Source organism: Uloborus diversus, chromosome 4, assembly GCF_026930045.1.
Source record: "Uloborus diversus isolate 005 chromosome 4, Udiv.v.3.1, whole genome shotgun sequence".
NCBI lineage: Eukaryota > Metazoa > Arthropoda > Arachnida > Araneae > Uloboridae > Uloborus > Uloborus diversus.
In genome coordinates this window covers 20,137,521-20,158,783 of record NC_072734.1, presented here as the reverse complement: position 1 = coordinate 20,158,783, position 21,263 = coordinate 20,137,521, and the positions used below count along the sequence as shown (strand labels likewise).

Here is a 21,263-nt window from a genome sequence, read left to right as displayed (position 1 = left end):
TTTTTTTTTTTAATTCATAAATTAGATGATGAATGATGAAATACTTCCTAAAGGTTCCATTGAAGTGTGAAGAGGAAGCTCCTAAACTTTAATTTGTTTCTTTTTTTCTTGTAATTCCTTGTGTGAACTCTTAAAAATCAGTTTTGTATATTTTTCGATATCGATATGTGTTGACCTTTTATTGTTGTTATTTTGTCTTTTAAATACTCACTGCCCTCCATCCTCCCTCTCGAATTTATCGCGGCGCTCTTAAGAAATGATCCCCACCCCCCACCCTTTAGGAACCACTGTTCTAAATTTTCTACATTAATAGCTGTATAGTGTTACAAGAGTGATTTTTGAAGTTGTTTCAATTTAAAACATAAATGTATTTTTTTTTTATTGTTACTGGGTTAACTGACATAAGGAGGTGATATTAACCCGTTCGAGATGAATGACGCTTCTTTGTGTCAGCGCTAGGTGGTTCTTCAGAGACGAAAGACGCATCCGTGCGTTATGGTAAGTAGTACGCAGCCGGCCTAACGACGCTTTTTTGCGTTTTCCATTTGGAACGAAATGTTTACTATTAGATGCCCAAACGATTGCTCTCCTGCATTAGTATTTCTCTGTCTGACGTCAGAATGGGGTCTGTCTGATTTATTGGATTTGTGATTTATTGGATTTCATGAAAGAAAATATAAACGAGCTCGCAAGTGAGAAGGGAAAGGTATACTCATTTTGAAGTAGCTCTTTCTAGTTTTGGTTCCATTTATAATGGGATTGGAGGGGAGATATTCTAGCAAGGGGTTTTACTTTTATGTTCATTTGGTAGCCATGGTGAACACGTTTTATTTTTCCGAGGAGGAAATATCTTACTTTATGACTGATCCATCTATGGATCTTTTGGGTCACATTGAAACAACTATAAATTATTTTTGTTGGAGTTCTTCATACAAGTAGTTGCTTCGAAAATGATACGCTGAAAAAGAAGGCAAAGAACTTAGACGGAGATGTGTAATTTGCTAAAAGCAGAATAAAAGAAGTAACACTACGTATAATTGTAAAATGCTCAATGCGCATTTATCTGTGCTTTGAAATTTTTCATGCGGCTTTAAAATATTAATTGTTACAATATTCAGTATTTCATAATATTAAGCGCAAATATTTCCCTGTTTTGTAGAAAATATATTGTTTAATTTTGGTACTTTTAGTTATTGTAAAAAACAATATATTTTGCATTTTTATTGTTAAATATCAATTATTTTCATCCAATTTTTTGTTATGATTTTTTTTGATAGATTTTATCATACATTAAAAAATGGTTTCATTTCTGCTTAAAGTATACATTTTATCCATTATTATGTATGCGTACTTTCCGAAATTGCATACAGTAAAACCTGTAAAGTTGACCACCTTTGTAAGTTGACCACCTGTCTAAATTGACCGCTTTTGTCAGGAACGGAATTAGTCCTATCTTATATAATGAAGGAAAACCTCTGTAACTTGACCACCTCTCTATCTTGACCACCTGTCTATCTTGACCACTAATATACACCAGCTTTGGTTTGGAGTATTGTAAAAAACCCTTTGTAAGTTGACCACTTGGCAAAAGCATTAGATTGTACTAAAAGTGTAATCAGTTATGCATCAAATAAGCAATCAAACATTTTTAAAAACACCAATGAATATTTATGTTTCTATCTAAAAACATTGGGTTTATGTTAAGTCCCAGAAAATGCGCCAAACTTCATTAAGAAGTTATTTTGTTGAAAAGTAGATTACTATTGTTACAAATGTACAAGAAAAAAATCAAAGAATTTAAGTCAATTTTGACTTATTATGAATTTTTAGGAATTGTTTATGTCAAGTAAGTAGTTTTTCATAAGCAATGAGACATTTTTTTTCTTCGATCGATTTACAGACATTTTGAATTTGTATGATAATTTACGCGTCATTCTGGTAAATCTCTAAAAATATTTTAAACCATTTTACTTATTGTCTTAAAGTAATGTTAAACAATGAAATGAAGTTTAAAGTATTCCAATTAGTTAAAAAATTAATGCATGGGGGAAGAAATGACAAAAAAAAAAGTTTTTGTTACTACCCTCTATAAGTTGACCACCTGTCTAAGTTGACCACCAAAGTACTGCACCGCAAGTGGTCAACTTACACAGGTTTCACTGTATTAGGCTTAGCGAGAGAAATTGCCCTGACTTGTGCGCACAGTCCGCATGTAACAGCTGCCGTCCTGAGGGAGCGCTATCTTCTGGGGACTGCCGTCCCAAACGGGTTAATCAAACTGTAGCAGTGCTGGCATTGGGACAGCTTTTTAGTCTATTAAGTATCTAACAGCACAATCTTGAGAGTCACGGATTGGATAAAATTCTAGATATAGGTCAATTCCAACTAGGTATTAGCCCAGGTAGAGAGATTTGACTGCATAGGCCACAGTTTGGTTGTAACGGGGGCCCAAAGTTGATAATTTGGACCCAGAAATGCAATGGAGTTTCCTTTAAAATTACCGTTTTTATCGCTTTTTCTGCTATTGTACTGCAGAATGAGCTGTTTGCATGCTTACCTTTGAATCAATTGCATTGAATACTAATTTTTAATAGGCGGTTCTCAAAATGCAAATTGTCTACTACTTTCAATTTCAATAACTTGAATGTCAAAATAGCATAGTAACAGGATATTTATCGTTTGCAAATGAAACTAATTATTTTAATTTTATAATAATCGTCTGCTGGAAAAAATATTTATCGTTTGCTAATAAAAACAGGTACTTTAACTGGATATTTATCATCTGCTATCAAGGATATCCCACATTCATAAGCAAAAAATTCTGATTTATTGCACATGGCACACAAAAGAACAAAAGTGCACGATCATTTCGACTTTTCAAATAACTTAGATAATGCCCATAAATAAATACGTGTTCTCTCTTATACTCAATTTAGTAGCAAAAGATGCTAAAGGTGTTGGGAGATCGAACATAGTGACGAATTCTGAAATTCCAATGAAAACGCCATTGCATTTCTGGGACCAAACTAGCAACTTTGGACCCTTGTTGCAGAGAAACTAGGGCCTATGCAGTCAAACCACTTTACCTGCTCTCATATCTAGTGGGAATAGACCTATAGCTAGAATTTTATCCAAATCCATGACTATGAAGGTCGTGCCGTTAGGTCGTAAGTTTTTCTCCCTCTCTGGTTATGGTCCCTATTGGTAAGTAATTGGAGAAGAAGTATTTAAGTTTATTGGACCATTAAAAAAAAAAATTTCTTCAGTTAGTAAATTCAGAGTGCACAACAGCTTGTTATACCTTTCACACTGATTCAAAACTTCATAAAAAATTACTTGTCAAAAATTTACTGTTCAATGATAGCTGTTTATAATTTAAATTATTTTAGAGGAAATCTTTTACAAAGTGTGTCTAATATAATTCAAATTATATTGCATATATCTTTTTTCTCCTTTCTTGCTGACGTTTGCAGTGAAAATAGCTACAGGTTAGTTTAAATCATATTTGAAATATTTCATTAAGTAGTTTTTAAAAAATTTAAGAGAACTATATTCAGAAAAAAAAATTAATCTGTCATTTGATCCAAAATTTCATATTAATTAAAGAAAACCTCTTTGCTAATTAAAATCTGATTGATTTAAAAAAAAAAAGTGACAGAACTTGAAATCAATTTAACTGTCCTTTACCAATTGCTTTAACTTTCAAGCATGTTAATATTTTTCTGATGTTCTGTGTTTCTTATTCTTATCAAATAATAACATTGGTTTATATGAAGGCGGGGGAATGATAATACAGTCAAATCCCACTATAGCAAACCCTCAACAGACTGACTTGAGAGATTGCTATAGCCAAAGGTTCACTACATCCGAATTTTCAAAAAAAAAAGTTTGAACTTGCTAAGATTGTTCCATGATGAACATCTTAACTACACGATGTTTCTATTAGCAAGCAATAGGGCAATAAAATGAAATCTCAATAATAAGGGAACTATAAAAATTTACCTTTTTATAAAAATTTGTATGGCATGGAAGAATTATGTTATTTTCAGTTAAAGCTTTTGGATTTTATATGTATTTCGTCTGCTTTTTTTTTCCAACTATTGCAAACATATCAACTGCTTGTTCATCTATTGTTTCAGTTGCAAAAAAAAAAAAAAATTCAAAACTTTGACATCCTTTGGAGCTGAAATTGAAAGCCCAGAACTAATATCTTCTGTTTCTTCATCAATATCAGAAGATAAGTGCACAGAGCAGCTGTTCTCATAGAATTTTTTTGAACTGATCAGAAAATAATGAAACTCGTAAAACCAGAAAAGCTTCTTTGTATATGCTCAAAGTCAAAAATTCTGTCCAATAAAATTTGTTTGACGTAAATGTACTTTTTAGATTAGGTTTGTTTACGAATGATTCTTTCTTACTTTTTTCATCAAATGATAAAAAGCTTGAAATTTTAGTAAATTTTGCATCGCTATAGCCGATTTTCCACCATTTGGGGATCGTTACAAATATCTGAAATTGCATTAATGAGATAGGACTTTAGCTTGGACTATGTAAGAGGGATCGCTACAACCGAGGAATCGCTTTATCCCAGGTTTGTTTTAGCGGGGTACAACTGTGCAAGTTGTAACTGTATTTGCTAATAATATAGACAATGAAAGTTGTTTCATTCATATTTTTAATTTGAGACCTTTTATTACAAATTCTTGAATAATAAGAAATTTTAATCAAGAGCATTTTAAATGCAACATAAATTTCAGATTCTTTGGAAGGAAAACGAGCAGTTAAGTGGATCTGTGACTACATAGTATTTCAGTGTTCTAGACCACCCCCTGCACATTCAAAGGACCTTCATTCGACCATTGTAGCTGCTTACCATTGTGTCACTACGTGGCTGATGGAGCATCCTGATTTGCTGAATGATAAAGACACTGTGCATATTGTGCTTGAAGTTGTTGAACTTGGCATATCAGGGTCCAAATCGCAAGTATATCTTATTTTGTAATCAAATTCTTATGAATAATTTGCCCTGTTCTAGCAATGTAACTGCATTTTGTTGAAACTTCTACTTTATACCAAGTATGTTTCTTACATGAATGTTCATTCTACCTTATAAATGGGTCTTTATGGTATGTGTGTACATTGGAAGTCAGACTTCGCACAAAATTCCGGTACAGTTGGAAAAGTGAACCAGGGCATCCCAAATTGTCGGCCTAACTGGCCGAAAACAACCACAACAACATTTTTGATTGAAATTTATTTTGCAATAAATTGTCTAAAACTGAATCTATCGAGAACTAATATGTTTAACATATACTTAATGCAATCAATGTAAAGAATTTTGTGAAGTATAATAATGCTCAAAGTGCTGAAAAAAAAAGATAGACTTTTTTAGTGTTATTTGCAACATAGTAAATGATTTAAAATTTCATCATTTTTTAAATATATTTTTTATGCTTATTATAGTGTAATACATAAATTCAATGAATCATATAGAAAATAAATTAGGTAGAAGTTGTAATTCATATAATATTTTTTAAATGTTTCCTTATAACTTTTTTTTAAATCCCCTACCACTCAAATTTTAGCTCTGCTTTTGCTAATATGGTGTGTACAAAAAATAATGATCTATTTCCATGAAAATACAAATGTATCAATTTCTTTCGCAGTTGTTTGAAGAGTTGCTTTGCTAAGAAGAAAGAATACCCAACTTTTCCTGGAAACTGGATGGTAAAACATACAAGGAGGTGTGTCAGCTGTACCAGAACAAATACTGAAGACAACCATCAATAAGGGTCGATATCAGATCAGGGCACTTGCGAAAAAATTCAGAAGAATTGGTAGACCATTATGGTCATTTAGGATGTTGTTCCCCCATCATGCTATCTATTCATCTGAATTTTTTCACCTGTTGTCTGAAATTGGTTCTTGTTCGTTGCTGTATTCCGTATTTTGCTATTTGTCTGATGTATCGCTTCATATGTTTCAAAAACAAAGATTCCGGGAAAAGTTGGCTATTCCTTCTTCTAAAGAGAGCATTTTTTTCAAGCAACTAAAAGAAATCAATGCATTAGTATTTTTATGAAAATAGGTCGTTATTATTGGAAAATCCTGTATATATGAGGCAGTAAGAAGCAAAGGGATGTGCCATAATTAAAAATTTGGAAATAACCGGTATTAATAGTAGAAGAACATCTCTGTTTTAGAGCACAAGATGGTTTTAGTAACCCTGTTAAGTTATGTTGCATATCATGATTTAGAAATATTTTTCAGTGAAAACTTACCTAGGATCTGAACTTCAATTGTGTTTTACTCAAAACTTTTAAGAAGTCCACTTACATCCCTTTGCTTCTCACTTCCTTTCTATTGGAACCCAAATTTTGAACTTATTCTATCTTTGATGTATTTACTTCTTTTGCAATGTATCTACTTTATTGTTCATTGCACATGGATTTTAATTTTTGCATTTTAATAATTCAAATGCTTAAATAAATATTTTCTTACAAAAATAATCAAAGTTGAGATTTATTTCTTAATCCTCCACAGGATTTCTATCTCACACACATTTATAGTTACTCGGAAGCAATAATAATCTTAACTCTTTAGTTATCAAATAAAGCATATTTTATTTAAGATAATTGTTTTTGCATATTATTTCTTTTAAAGTTTTTTATTTCACACTCAAAAATCTGTCAGTGACAAAACTCTGTTGCACAATTTCTTGACGTAGAGGTGAAGTTATATTCAAACATAACAAAATTGTTTACAGTTTGTGAACTCTTTTTTCTTTCTTTCTTTCTTTTCTTTCTTTTTTTTAAATTTTTTTTTGTATAAAATTAATTGTTTTTGTCAAAGAAAAAGAAAATCTTTTTTTTTTTTTTTTTTTTTTTACTTTTTTGAAATTTAGCCCAAGAAAAGTGATCCACCCAAACTAAAGGGGGATAAAGAATTGAAACCAGCATCACTAAGAGTAAAAGATGCAGCTGAAGCTGTGTTAGCTTGTATGCTGGATCATGTTGTAAGTTGCTTTAGTAACTTTTAAATTTTAATTATATTTTTAAATTATCAGCTTAAAACTTTGATACCACTATTCATTTTACTTTACTGATGAAAATTTGTTTTCCAATTCATAATAGGGATGCTTTCCTCCTCCCTGTGGACCACAGAACTTATCATCCCTTTTGGATGAAAAAACTTTGATTCAACAATGTAATAATCTGAATGATGACCAGCTGACAAAAGAAGAAATTGTCAAGCATTTCAGATATTTTGCTTTAGACAATTCAATAATTTTGGGAATCTTAGAACAACACTTGGGGAACGAACAAGGTGATGTATAATTCGTATTAGTTATGCATTCATAGTCTAAAATCAATTTCATATAATCACTTTTAACCTTGCATGGCATCCCATTAACACTAGATGTATTAAAAAAACTGTCTACTTAAATTTCAGTTGTCAATTTTTTCCTTTTAAAGACATTTTTAAAACACAAATTTGATTTTTAAGCAGTTTCTACAGAATTTTTTCTCTGTTTCTACCTTATGATAGTTATACAGTGGGATACCTAGCATGGGTGACTCCCCGGGTGGTAATTTTTAGTGTCACCCCCCCCCCCCCATACAAAAGTAAAGGAAAAAAATCAAATTTTATTTAAAAACATGAAATTTGTGCAACTTTTAGGAAACAACTGCATTTGTGTTGGAACGAAACTAATGTGTTGGAACGTGAACTAATGTGCAAAAAACAAATAAAAATGGGGGTAAAAATTTATTTTGGTTTCATATGTTTCAAAAACTTGCAATTCCACTTTGGGTGTCACCTCCCAAACGGCTGGCACCTGAGGCGCCCCCCCCCCCCCCCAGGTGCCACTGAGTTATGCACACGGATTCTTCAAAATGTATTTCAAAGGAGTCTGGCAAAATGAATGTGATGAAATCTTACCTCTCTTAAGTAGAAAAATGCAACAAATGCATGGCTTACACAATAATTAACTGTTTTTCCCGAATGATTCAGAATCAGACTGGTAAATTTTTAATGTATTTCACCCTAGTATATCTTTGCAGATTTTTTTATTCAACACATGAACATATTTTAAAAATTGTATTTAACATACAGATCCACAGCCTACCTTGACTGCTCTTGTAAGAGCACCATTTGGACGGCATGCTTGGTGTGCACAACTTCGTCATTTGCCACATCATAAGGTTTGTTTCTTTGACATTCAGTCTCAAAAATGAATTTTGTATTTTTATTTCAAACTAGCTGCATTGCATGGTCAACCTTGAAATTAAATGTTGTCAAGTGGTGCATGTTCAACATTAGGTTTGAATAAAAGGGAGGAAATTGACCTATTATATTCCTATTAACCCTTATCCATTTTATTCATGCACCCCCCCCCCCCATTTTGGACGGGTTTATGCTTATCTTTTTAATTAGTCAATCCCTATGAGAAATGTTCATGAAACACTGTACCTTTCTAAATAGGCTAATATATAGTCAATTTGCAATAACTCGAGTCTAAAGGGACCGGCGAAAAACTTGGACTATCGGAAGATCGATTTACTGCTAATTTCGGTTTTCCACATTTTAATATCAAAAACCATCAAATATTTTAATTAATATGTACATATAACAGACAAAATTACAGAATTTAAAACTTTTTTTAAGCACAATATGCACAGTTTATTCAAAAATATTGAGAGAGAGAAAAATCAAAAGCATGGTTTTGATTTTGATACTGCTGGAACCCTTGAAGAGCTGATTCTACTTCAAGAAAGGTACACATCTTCATTCGTTTCAATTTCAGATTCATGGATTCTACCGCTTTAGAAGTTTCTCTTTTTTCTTTTAATATCATTGACAGAGTACATATTTGTTAAGACATCTTTAATAGTAAAGAAAACTCACCCTGTCTCTTAGGAACTTATCAGCAAATGATCAAACTAAAGAATGAAAGGGAACGCATCTTAACTTAGGTCAGCTTTTGAATAAAGGTACAATCAGTTGACTTGACAGCTTAAAAACAAATTTGTAGTCCAGCAACGTCAAAGTGTAAACAGTGCAGTACAACAAAAGAAAACAAGCTAACTCATTTCTGCATGTTTAACTCCTTTATCGCACATTGGCTCAACAGGTGCTCTTCTTGCTTTAGAGGTCTATGTGCAGGAATTGCAAGTGAAGGTGAATTAATTTTTTAGTCATACTTGTTTGTTTCTTTTTTTTTTATTTTTTTTTATTCTTTCAAAATAAATTTCATGTCATTTTTGAAAAAATTTCAAGTTAAAGGAAGTTAACTTCAAGATATATTGAGAATAATTAGTATGGAATTAAAGACAAAGGGGTCGGGACTTGATAAAAACTTTGAGTTATAGTAATATTCGAGTTATTGGACTTTGAGTTATCGCGAATTGACTGTATATTTAAGTTGATTCTATTTTCATTTACCATACATTTTTCAAGTTTTACTTTTTTTTCGATGAAATTTCATGAGCCTACTAATTTATGTTCCATCCTTATACCCCCTGATAAAAGAGCTTACCTATGGCTAAAATTGATTTATGAACTTTATCCATTGTCTCTTTTGTCAAATGTCTTTCAATTTGCAGCTTATTGTTGCCCTGAAAAAGTTGTTTCTTGCAACCAGAACATACGTGTCTGTAATTTTTATTGCTATTTGTGCTTTTAAATGTTTTTATATTAAGTTTTCATACAAAAATAAGCTAATAAACAAAAATAATACTTGACTATCATGATTAAAGGACAATTTCTGTGAATTTGTTACAAGCAGTGTAAAATATGGATTTTTTTTCTTTCTAGCAATTATGGTCTTAATGTTCTTTTCATTTTCAGTCTGGCAGCAAATATTTTTCAGTTAACCCTGGTAGACCTTTGCCCATGAATGATGTTGGAACAACATACAACATCAAACAGCGGTACCTTCAAGATGCTGTCGATAAAATTCCAATGTGTCAGGTGTAAGTTGTATTAATGTTTAAATTGTAAACATTTCTATTATTTCTTTCCTTTGATCTTATATTTAAATAAAAAATAATTTAAGTATATTTATTTGAGTTTAATTATGCTTGTACTTTATTTGCCAATGCTTCCAATTCGTTCAGGAGACTCCCGAGTTTTGATGCCTTCTCCCTATATCCTTAATGATGTAAATAACTCCCAAATTTTCATCAAAACGGCAAAATTCCCCAAAAGGGATTTTTTCGTGATTATAATTTCAGGAAAAATCCTTACAGTAAACCATTCACAATCGCAAAAATTATACTTTTTCATACAACAGTATGAAAAAGTCATTTTTGATGTATGTTCTTTTACTTTTCCTTTTTTTTTCGAATTTGTGTTTCCCCAAAACTACGATAAAACATTCCAGATTTTTATCTGAATTTCCTAAATCTTAATCTGCTGCAAGGAATATCAATTATTACTTATGAGAAAAAAAAAAACTTTTGTCTCTTTTTAAATATGTTTTAAACCTAAAAAGTTGTAGTTTTTTTTTTTTTACTTCAAAACATAATAGTAAGCTCAATTTTTGAGTAAAGGATCCTGGGAGAGTTCAAAATGCAGAATATCAGATTCCATATAAGCTTACTTTAAAAAATCCCTATTTTTATTTAAAAAATTCTTTTTACTTTTTTTTTTTTGTCATATTCGTTTGTACAAAGTCTCCAAACTTTTAGATTCAAATGTTGACATCTATGTTGTACTACTTATGTTGGTATTCGATTTCATGCAATCCGGCTTTGATAAAAGCTTTTAACCCGTTCCCAGCTTTAAAAAAATTAATGTATTTACATGTAAGTGGGCGTGTTTTTTTGATATAATTTACATTAAGAACCTTTGTCCCCTCAAAAACTTCAAAATGGTAGACCTGTATAGAATTTCAGATTAAGGGAAAACTTTCATTCTCGATCAAATTTCAGATGCCTTTTTAAGTATTTATTCTTTGAATTTCAGTGGAATATTTTGAAAACGATCTCTGGCTTCCTGCATAAATGAATATCTCATAGACAGTGGTGTTAACATAGGGTATAATACTCCGTATACTCTCAAACATTTTTTAGAAATGTAGCTTATACTCTTAAACTTCAAACATTTTCATGTTATGACCTATTATGTATATGATCGCATACACATATTGTGTGTAATCAATTACTAGGAATGTTCCCTCAGGAAAATTGATGGGAACATTGCTGCACGTAGACATTCACTCTTCCATTGTACCCTCTCTCTTATCGGACGTTCACATGAACATTTCTACAGTGCAGATAATAAATATTTAATGGCAACCGTGTAATTTCATTATTCATCTTTGTATATGTTTTTATGTATTCTTCAAGGTTTGAAACAGGGTTCAATTTCTAGCGGAGGATTTCCCCCTTTACTTCAGATTCCAGGGGGGATTTTTTGAATTTGAGGGAGAAATTTGGGGGATTTGTAAGTACTGAATAGTTGTTTAGGATTTTTTAATAATTCATTTTTATTTTATTTTTCTATTTATTCATTTTTAAATTACATTTTTTTAGCGCAATATTAACCCCATTTTCAAATAATTATTCAGTAATTTTGCTATTTTATTTTATTTCATTTTTAATAAAATATTTTACAACTTAGTAACGTACACATACGCTCAATTTTTATTATTTTGTAATAGACCGTTTTCTGGATCTAATTATTCGAACATGGTTCAGTCCCTATTGATTAGAATAATATTTCCACTGCACTAAGACTTTTTTTTTCTGACGATCAAAAAGTTAAAGTAAAAAATTGCCTATTCCTATTGAAAATGGACTGTTTCCAGCAGCTTTCAAATCGCATTTCGACCAGCGGATCGGAATTAGTTGATGTCGGCGGATCGGAATCAATTGATGTCGGCGGATCGGAATCAGTTGATGTTGGCGGATCGGAATCAGTTGATGTTGGCGGATCGGAATCAGTTGATGTTGGCGGATCGGAATCAGTTGATGTTGGCGGATCGAAATCAGTTGATGTTGGCGGATTGGAATCAGTTGATGTGGTGGATCGGAATCAGTTGATGTTGGTGGATCAGAATTTGTTGATGCCGGCAAATCGGAATTCGTTGATGCCGACAAATCGGAATTCGTTGATGCCGACAAATCGGAATTCGTTGATGTAACTTGAATTGCTTTGAATTGACAGAAGCTTTATTAAAAATTTTTCCATCTTTCCAAAATGAAAAAGGACTATGGAGTTTGAAATTTTTAAAATACAAGGTTTGAACTGTCAAAGACAAAATGGCGAAAAGGATTGGATGCATTTCAAAACAAGCCGAGAGCTTTAAGAAATACATTGTAACCTATGACCTCTCTTATTTATTTGTATAAAAGAATGGATGACGTAGCGTTGTCAGTAGGGTTGCTCTCTAAGTCTGATGAGAGGAGGAAACCCGGATTGCGCCAATTCTGGTGGGGGGGGGGCGGGAGGGGGGAGCTAATCGTTGCTCTTCACCAATACTACCGCACAGAGCAAAAAAAGTTTCTCTTCTCCGCTTTGCCCGTCTGGGGTTCGTTATCAAATTTAAGAATTTAGGGGGGGGGGGAATCTTGCATAGACCTTTGGATTACGTGGGATTTACCGATTTTGTGTGCGTTTCGTGCAATCCCGTGCTCTATTTCAAACCCTATACTATTATATTTATCAATCAGAAAATAAGTTTTAGTTCAAAACACAGCTTTCATTTGTTGTTTCAGTGTTCAGCATTTAAATAAACATTTTTTCATCCTTTTTTTATTCCTACTAGCGATAAAAGCATACCATCTCTGGAAGAAATTTCTCGTGTAAGTCCCGAGGAGTGTGAAAAACTGGCAAAGCTCATAGAGAATCAAATTAATTTCGAAAGTTCTGTAAAACTGCAAGTAGAGTCTCAGTACATTGAATATCCAAATCCTGAAACGGAATGCAAAGCCCCTAGGTACAAAATAATTGTTCTTTGTTTTTTAATACCAGCCATCAATAATGTGCTATTTTATTAACATCTTTTTTTTTTAAAGTTTATGTGAGGAATTTCAAACGTCCCGTCTTTTCTTGTCTCATCTTGGGTTCCTCAATACAGATGCTCTAAAAGTAAGTAAAAAACAAACTCAGAAAATGTGTTATGTGTAATACATAGTACTAAAACCTCACACTTTTTTTTCCTTTTCAAGGAGACTCTCACACAACCAATACCATCTGTAGTTTCCTTAGAGCAAACTGCTGAAAACTTTTTGGCTAAGTTGGAAGATATCGATAATACACCTAGTAGAACTGTAGACACAGTTTTCATATTTTATGTTCGAAGTGGACAAACATCAGTAGAATCATTTCTACAAAATGTGGTTTGTATTCCTTTAAGATTTGAATTGTAAGAAAATGTAGATTTTCTTGATTCTGTAACACTAGATGTATTAATACTAGAAAGACAGAAGGGACCTGTGTTGCCCCTCTCATAGTTTGTTGCCCAAAAAATCAAATAACTAACTGCACTTAATGTAGATTTCTGAATGTTCATAGTATGACTCTATTTAACTGCCTATTTAATTGTTTAGTCATCAGCCATAGAGCAGTGTAAATATAGAACTTCATACCTAGTAAGATGGGAGGGGTCACAGTGGTCTTAAAGTTATTTTAAAGTAGAAACTTTTTTTTTCTTTCTCTTCCTCCTTGTATAGCAAGAAAAAAATGCTATTCACCCTAGTTTCAACTGTACCTCCTCTTTTTGCAGCCTGTTTAAATTCCAAAAGCTATAAACACTATCGACCTGCTCATGAGCCAAAAACTGTACCCTTTTCTCTTTTAAAGGGAAACAAGCTCTAGTAACAGTTAAATCACTGAACATTATTATGTACTCAGTTTTTACTCAATCATAAAAGAAGATGCATCAGGTGGGCAGACCGACTCAATGAGAAATTTTAAATGAATTCTCTCAAAAAATCTTTAGGGACCACATTGGCTCCTTCAGCCTGTCTGAGTATTTAGCAGTTTTCATTCATTAGTTTGATGTCTTTATATGTGTATAAATGTAATATATATTTCAAAAGAAAAAAACAAAATGTGCAAAATCTGTTGTGGCATGTAGTTGTGTGTTGTAGAATTCCAAACTTACTATTCCGAGATTTGCGAAAGCATTTTAATTTAATTATATGTTGTTTATATGTTGTCTTTACTTACTGATCATACTTGGAATTCATACACTCGCATCTTTATTGATTACACAAACATATGTTTGATAATACCTCAGTGGCTGCTACCTCTTAACTGTGCTAAACTAAAATAAAAAAAAAAAAACTATCAGCTTATGAAATGAGCAGACTTAGTGTGATTTAGAGCTATTAAGGGCAACTTTTGAACATTTACAACTACAGGCCACCATAATTTGGTAATGTCCTATGATAAAGTTTTTTTATTTTATTTTTTAAATCTGAAATTGAAACTGTTCTTGTGACTCCTACAGTAGAAAGAAATTTCGTTGGTTTTTTATACACTTCAGCACACTTAAAAACACTCCTAAACTATGCTTTTGAGATGTGCCCCTTTTATTATCTAATTTGAGTAAGTTGCTCACTAGTTTTAAACTAGAACTTTATTTATTGAAAGGAAGGCAATCATCAGGAATCACTTCAATGCAAGCATTAGTGAATGGAACATCGAATCAGGTATTAAAATGCCTAGAGAAACTTTCTCACATTAAAGAATTTAAAAAAAAGCCATTTCCGTTTAATGCTGCCACCCATGAGCCTTGAAAAGACCAAAATACCTTGGCAGCAATTTTTGTGGTTTTAGAGAGGATAAAAAGTTTTTTTTTAGAAATTTTTTTGTTGGTGTCTTTTCTTGTGAAATTTGTGCTGGAATGGTTTTTTTTTTAACCGATCACTAATGCAGTTGTTATGGTGACTAATGTAAAATTGTGTCTTGTCCAGATGGATGAGGTTTGCTTTCAGAAAGAAAAACATTTCCCACTACAACCCTGAATACTCCTAGTTTATTTAATAATAGCTAGGTTCTTTCAAGACTTGCATCAGGTTTTCAGCAGTTTTTATTTGTATTCCTCCTCTTCGTAAAAGCTGCAGTTTGTGCACAAAGTGTTTCAGAAACATACTTCTAAATTGCATAGTGTTTGATTTTTTTTTTTTAGGGTTCTCCAGATGTCCATCCTCATTTTTCAGAATTTTTGAGATCTTTGGGTTGGCCTGTAGATGTTAAAAGACATGCTGGCTGGACTGGACACATTTCTACCGCTTGGAAAATTCTCCCTGACGACGATTTAGGTATAGATGCTGTTGTAGTATGTAAAAAAGCTTTAACTTTTTTCATTTTCTTAACTATCAAATTTTGACAAGTAACATTTTTTATTCTTTTTTAATAAATAACTTTAAAAACTTATGAAAATGATCCATATATTAAAAAAAAACAGCTCTGAAAATTGAAAACAAATATTTCTGAAAGCTTCCTAAAATATGATAATTTTCTGGAATTTTAAAGGGCACATATGTTTTAAGACTAGTTTTGTGTATTGTAAGCCTGAGAAATTTATTTTTTGTGTTGAATTTCGGGACTGAGTTTGGAAATTTAAGCCAAGTAGTGACATAATAATAGTATTAAAAATGAATTAAAATATTTTTCGTGTAAATGTGTTTTGAAGGCATGAAGTTAAGGTTATACTAATCTTAATGGTATTGTCCTACTGCTAAAAAGTGTACCCTATTTTAATTTATTTGTTCAAGTATGAAGCACCTCAAAGTGGTGTAACTGGCAAAATTAAGAATTTGATAACTAATAAAAATGGTAAGAGAAGCTTTGAATCCGTTTTGGAGCTTCGGATAGTACTAGTAGCCCTGCTTGTCGCCACAGGAGAAAATCACACAACATTAAATATAACTTTAAGTTGTTAACTGTTTATTACCTCTTTCTTGTATTAACCCCTTCCCGCTCGCTCCCGTGTCTATGCCGTTCTGGGATTTCGACCTCCATTTCTCGCTCCTGTGATAGCGCTGTGCTGGGGTGTGCAATATTAACAAGACGAAACTATTAAAACCAATTCATTTATTTCGCCCGGAATAAATTTTATTTCTCTCTTTGTACACTAGATGGCAGCACCAGCCCATTTTAAATGTAATTGCAGAGATGAAGAAAGGAAATTTGGTTCTAACTTACCAGATTGTGACGTTGGCCTCTGTATGAAGCTTTGAAATTTACCACACAAGAAAAATTTACTTATCTTTACTTATATTACACAAAATATTAATAAAATTATTTTTTAATGTATAAAAGACATATTTATTAAATTTTCGCTGTTTGCTTGGGCTCGCTTGTTGACTTTTCATAAAATTTAAAAAAAAATTTAATTTCAACCTAAAAAACATTGAAAATGAAAAAATGAATGCACATGTTGTTCATACACTTATTTTTATATCATTTTCTTAAATAGAAAGTAGACACTTTTATGACCGTTTTCTTGAAAATTATCCGATCGTTAAGGAGTTAAAAGGGTAGCATTCTTCACAAAGAAATGAATTTTTTTGTTAAAAATGGATAAATTAATGCTTCCTAACAATGAGTAGCATATTTTCCTTTTATATTGTATACCTGATTTCATTATTAATACTTCCCTATGCAGGTAAAGGGCAGTAACTGCAAATTTTTTTATTTTTTTGCATTTTCGTCATCTATTGTATGTTATCTTTATTGTACAAGTTCTCTTATTTGTTTTCCGCTGAAAAAAAGATGCAAAAAAAATGTCTTAGTTCCAACATTTTTGTATTTTTAGCATTGAATCCACCACACATTTCTTCACATATCCCGAAAACTCATTTCTACAGATACTGCCGTTTACCTACCCACGGCAGAATCGATGTCATTACATTGTTACAGTATTAATGTTTCAACTCCTATTGGCTAATATTTACCATAGCTAATGTAGTAAAACTTCTGATTTCATTTAATTTTTAATTTTGTGCAATGCATCTTTCTAGAACTAATTCCTGAAGAAGAAACTGTAGGTATTTACAATGGCAAACATAAGGTACTGTACTGGTCTGATGTGTCTTCCGAGTTGGCCTTTGTTGTCCCCAACACTGCTAATCAAGAAAAGGCTGTGAGAAAAGACACTAAAGTTATAGATGCTGTGGAAGTAACATTAAGAAATAAGGGTGAGTCTTATGTGTTAACTCCCCCCCCCTTTTTATTTGACACTAATCAGTGCAAAAAGGTTTTACTCCAAAACTATTTTGTCACATTATTACTTTTTTTCAACATTCATTCTGCATTTGTTAAAAAGTTACCAGCATGATAACAAATGAATGTGTAAATCTCAGAAAGGAAAAGAGCAAATATGTGTGCACTTGAGTTTTAGCATTCATCATTCTTCTGAAAATTCATGCAATTTGATTAAACCTGCCAGTGTTTCATTAAAAACTGCTTACAATTTCAATAGTTTGGTGGGAAAAAAATGATCTAAAATACATTTCATTTTAATTTAATGTCTTATGGTGGGATAATTGAAAGTATCAGTTTATTATGCTCTTATGTCAAGCTGAGCTCTTGCAAAACCTTTTAGATTTTTTTCTACCCATAATTGCACTGTAGTACTGAGTTTTGTGCTGAAGTTACCTCAGAGTTTCTGAAAATATAAATTAATTTAATGTTCTGTGCATTTTGAATGTTATGAATTTGGAGTAAAATGTTGTAGCATTTAATTAAACTTCCTTTTGAACTCTTCTTCTTCATCAGCACAACAGCCTGGTGCAGGCCAAGGCTTTCTCCGTCTGCTTCCTCCAGGCGGTACGATACATTGCTAGGTTTCTCCACCTGTGCTTTTGAACTCTAGTACTTGAAAAAAATCTGACATTACCTTTAGCAAATTAACATTGTTATAAATAAATTTAAATTTGCATCATAGAGTACCTTTCATTTGTTTAATGAAAAAAAATTTTTTTTTTTTGCTCCAATTTCTCTAAATTTTGATGTAATATTTTTTTTTTTTCAATGACTAAAAAAGCAAATATATAATATTGTAATCATAATATACTTTTTTGATTTAATAAAACTAATATTTCAAACATTTATAAGTCAACAACACTGATTTTCTCAATGTTTCTTTCTGGAATACATTGACTTCTGAACAACTCCATGGTCATTATGAAGAAATGTGATCTTTATTTTATCTATTTTAGAAAATAAGGATTTTACAAAGGAGATAGATAGGAGAACAATGCCCTCCAATTCCATTTCAGAAACAACTATTCCAAGAGCTATGTCATTGAATTTGGACTCCAGTGACGATTTGCTGCCTGGCCAAGGTAGAAGTTCAGGCCGAAAATTTGGAAGACAACACAGTTGTGCTATTGCTTGTGACATGAAAGTAGTTGTAGTATGGTTGGAAAATTTGGATGATCATATTTCTTTCCCTTTAGGTAACTATCACTAGAATAACAATATCTACTAGTAAAAAAAAGGCAGTTAAAAATATTTAAATTTGCACAGAGGTTTGTTTCGGCATTTTAAAAACTTTTTTTAATTGTTCTTCATTTACATTTAAAAACTGGGGAAAAAAAGTTGTATCATTAAAAACTTTTTCAAATGTAAATAGAATTTTTGTTGCAAAGCATGGTATCTGTCTCTTAACTCTTAGATCTTAGTTTGTGTAATGAACACTTGCATATTTTATTCATACACTATAGTCCTGGATCTGACAGCACTTCTGTAGGAAAGTTTGAGTAGGGAGAATTTTTTTTCAAAAATGCTTAGTAGGCGTCCTAGAAAGTATTTTGGACTCGGGTGGACATCCGCCACCTAGTCACTTCTCCTGCTATGACGTCATCAAAAATGGCGGCCGCTCGATCACATAAATGCTCATATTTATTTTAATACTTGACTTTTTTGCGTGATTCTTGCAAATTTTTATACTAATTTGTATTAACTATTTTACTTTTAAGTTACAGTGTTAAAGTTTTCTCGAAAAAGTAATTTGAAAACAATTTATTTTATTGTTTTTTATTTATTTTCCTTTTTTAAAATTCATTCTTTAAAATTATTTTTTCAACTGTCAATCGTTGAATAACCGTATAAAATTATACTCAAAAACTATTTATGTAAAAAAATGTTTATTTGCCATTTTTACCTGGTGTGACTAATCAATCAGAATGTTTATTAGTCGTTCCACTATAGGCGGCGCAGACGTAACATTCGAGCGCGTTGTTATTCTTCGAAGCAGTAAGTTGGCAGCCATTGAATTATATGATGTGTTATGAGTGCAACAGAGGGTGGTTTTCGAAATGATGAAACGCTGTTAATCTGAATGATTGTTTTGTTCGTGATTTATCGAAACAAAATTGAGATATGAATATTATTAAATTGTCGAGAGTGTCAAAAGACAGCATAAGAAACCTTAAACCAGTTGAAAAGACTTGCATTATGTGTAATAAAAGCGATAATAGTGTGATAAGTACAGAAAATGGTCGTGAAAAATACAGGGCCGCTGTAAAATTGCGAAATGACATAGTTACTAAGCGTTTGAACGCCTTAAGTGAGGAAGAGTTGCTGTACTGCCATATGAATAATTCTTATAAGCAATAGTGTCATAAGAAACCTCTTTTACAGCTTCAAAATGAGAAGGAAATATCAAAAGATGAAGATGACGGCATCATTACTGCTCAGTCAAATGTGCAGGAAAGTTTAAGGAAATCTGGAAGGAAGCGTGCACGTCATCACAGTCCTCAAGCAGGAGGTATTCCTCATCAATTACAATTGTGTATCATCTGTAACCATGTACCACATAATCGCATTTGCGAGAAGAACAGAATAAGTGAGTATCCGAGAGCTAAGGAGTTTTTAAAAGTCACATTATACTTACAAGATGATGTTTTCAACCGCACTTGTGATTTGGAGGATGTATTAAGTGTTTTCGGCGCCGATCTTTTGTGCCATAACAATTGTATTTCTGGATATTTATTGCAGTACAAACAAAAACTTGAAGCAGATGAGAAGAGTACACCTCCAGTTTCAGAAAAGGTGGCAGCCTTTTCGCTTATAGCTCATGACATCAAATCTGGACTGCATGAAGACTACGGATACACGCTCAGTTACATTCGAGACAAGTTTAATATGCAAAATGAGGGCATCAAAATCAGCAACAAGGAGCTTAAACTAATGCTGTGTGATTACTTTCAAAATGACATTACTTTCGCCAAACCTATAGAGGCAAACAAACCGTTTATATTTTTTTCTGCGAATCATCACACAGAAGTAGCAGATGTCCTTAGAAGCTGCAATCCTGTAACAGAATGAGCCATTCTACTAAGAGACGCATTGCAGGAGCTAGATTTCGAACTCAGCGATAAATTTGGCGATGCGCAAGACCTTAAAAGCTCTTGGACTAAAAGTAAAATACCTGATGTTTTAATAAACTTTTTCAGTACATTATTTGACATAGATCAAAACTCCATGAAATAACTTGACAATGAACAAGAAGAGGAAGAAAAGAGAAAGTATTCTCAGAAGTGGTACCTGAAGGCACAAGCATTATTACAAATAATGTACTATAACATGCATCGTGGAAGTAAAAAAACTCCTTTACATATGATGATGGGCGAAGCAATACATCAGAAATGCAAAAGTAAAGCATTGATAACAAGCTTGAATCATCTCGGCTTCAGTGTCAGCTACAGTGAGGTCATTCGTCACCACCATAATCTTGCACAATATGCTCTTAAATAGTCTCCTACTGCAGTGCCAATGCCCAGTCATTTTAAGACTGATTTATATACGGTTGGCGCTTTCGATAACTTTGACTACGAAGAATCTACTTTATCCGGTATAGGAGGCTCTCATGACACTGTGTGCGTATTATTCTAAGATAAACAGCAAGACATCAGTTAAACCATGCTTATCGGAAACTGGTATCACACGAGGTTTGAAAGCAATTCAAGAACTACTTCCATGCTAGAAGATACAATTGTATTTCAAACTGGCAAAACGTCCTGATCTTCCAAGCAATTATGAAGTTTCCTCAAATTTATTTAGAATGGATGAGAATGAAAAGAAGAAATACGAAAATTCAGACAAGTTATGGCAGTTTTTAAGAATTACACAACCTCTTTTACACAGCTTTGATGTCATTGTTGATTACGAGCATCGTAATCAAGAAAAAAACCTTGAACAGCTTGTCCCATCCTGGAGCGCTTTTAATGCACTTTGTACAGATGAAAATATGCAGCAACAACAAGTCGGATTTCTACCAGTGATTCGAAACCGAGTAA

General features: G+C 32.4%; 1 protein-coding gene across 3 annotated transcripts in view; it reads left to right on the top strand.

Annotated features, from left to right (window-relative positions):
* The window catches only part of LOC129219983 (ral GTPase-activating protein subunit beta-like), a 91,278-nt gene that overhangs the window by 52,452 nt on the left and 17,563 nt on the right, over positions 1 to 21,263 (top strand). For 2 of the 3 annotated variants that reach the window (XM_054854307.1, XM_054854306.1), the window contains exons 16-26: positions 4,758 to 4,984; positions 6,905 to 7,015; positions 7,134 to 7,326; positions 8,116 to 8,204; positions 9,850 to 9,974; positions 12,773 to 12,943; positions 13,023 to 13,095; positions 13,176 to 13,346; positions 15,143 to 15,275; positions 16,980 to 17,156; positions 18,180 to 18,419. In XM_054854307.1, coding sequence (XP_054710282.1) covers positions 4,758 to 4,984; positions 6,905 to 7,015; positions 7,134 to 7,326; positions 8,116 to 8,204; positions 9,850 to 9,974; positions 12,773 to 12,943; positions 13,023 to 13,095; positions 13,176 to 13,346; positions 15,143 to 15,275; positions 16,980 to 17,156; positions 18,180 to 18,419 — 1,710 coding nt within the window. Of the gene's footprint in view, positions 1 to 3,473; positions 3,489 to 4,757; positions 4,985 to 6,904; positions 7,016 to 7,133; positions 7,327 to 8,115; positions 8,205 to 9,849; positions 9,975 to 12,772; positions 12,944 to 13,022; positions 13,096 to 13,175; positions 13,347 to 15,142; positions 15,276 to 16,979; positions 17,157 to 18,179; positions 18,420 to 21,263 lie in introns of all 3 variants that reach the window. The other variant, XM_054854305.1, reaches the window with a different exon arrangement.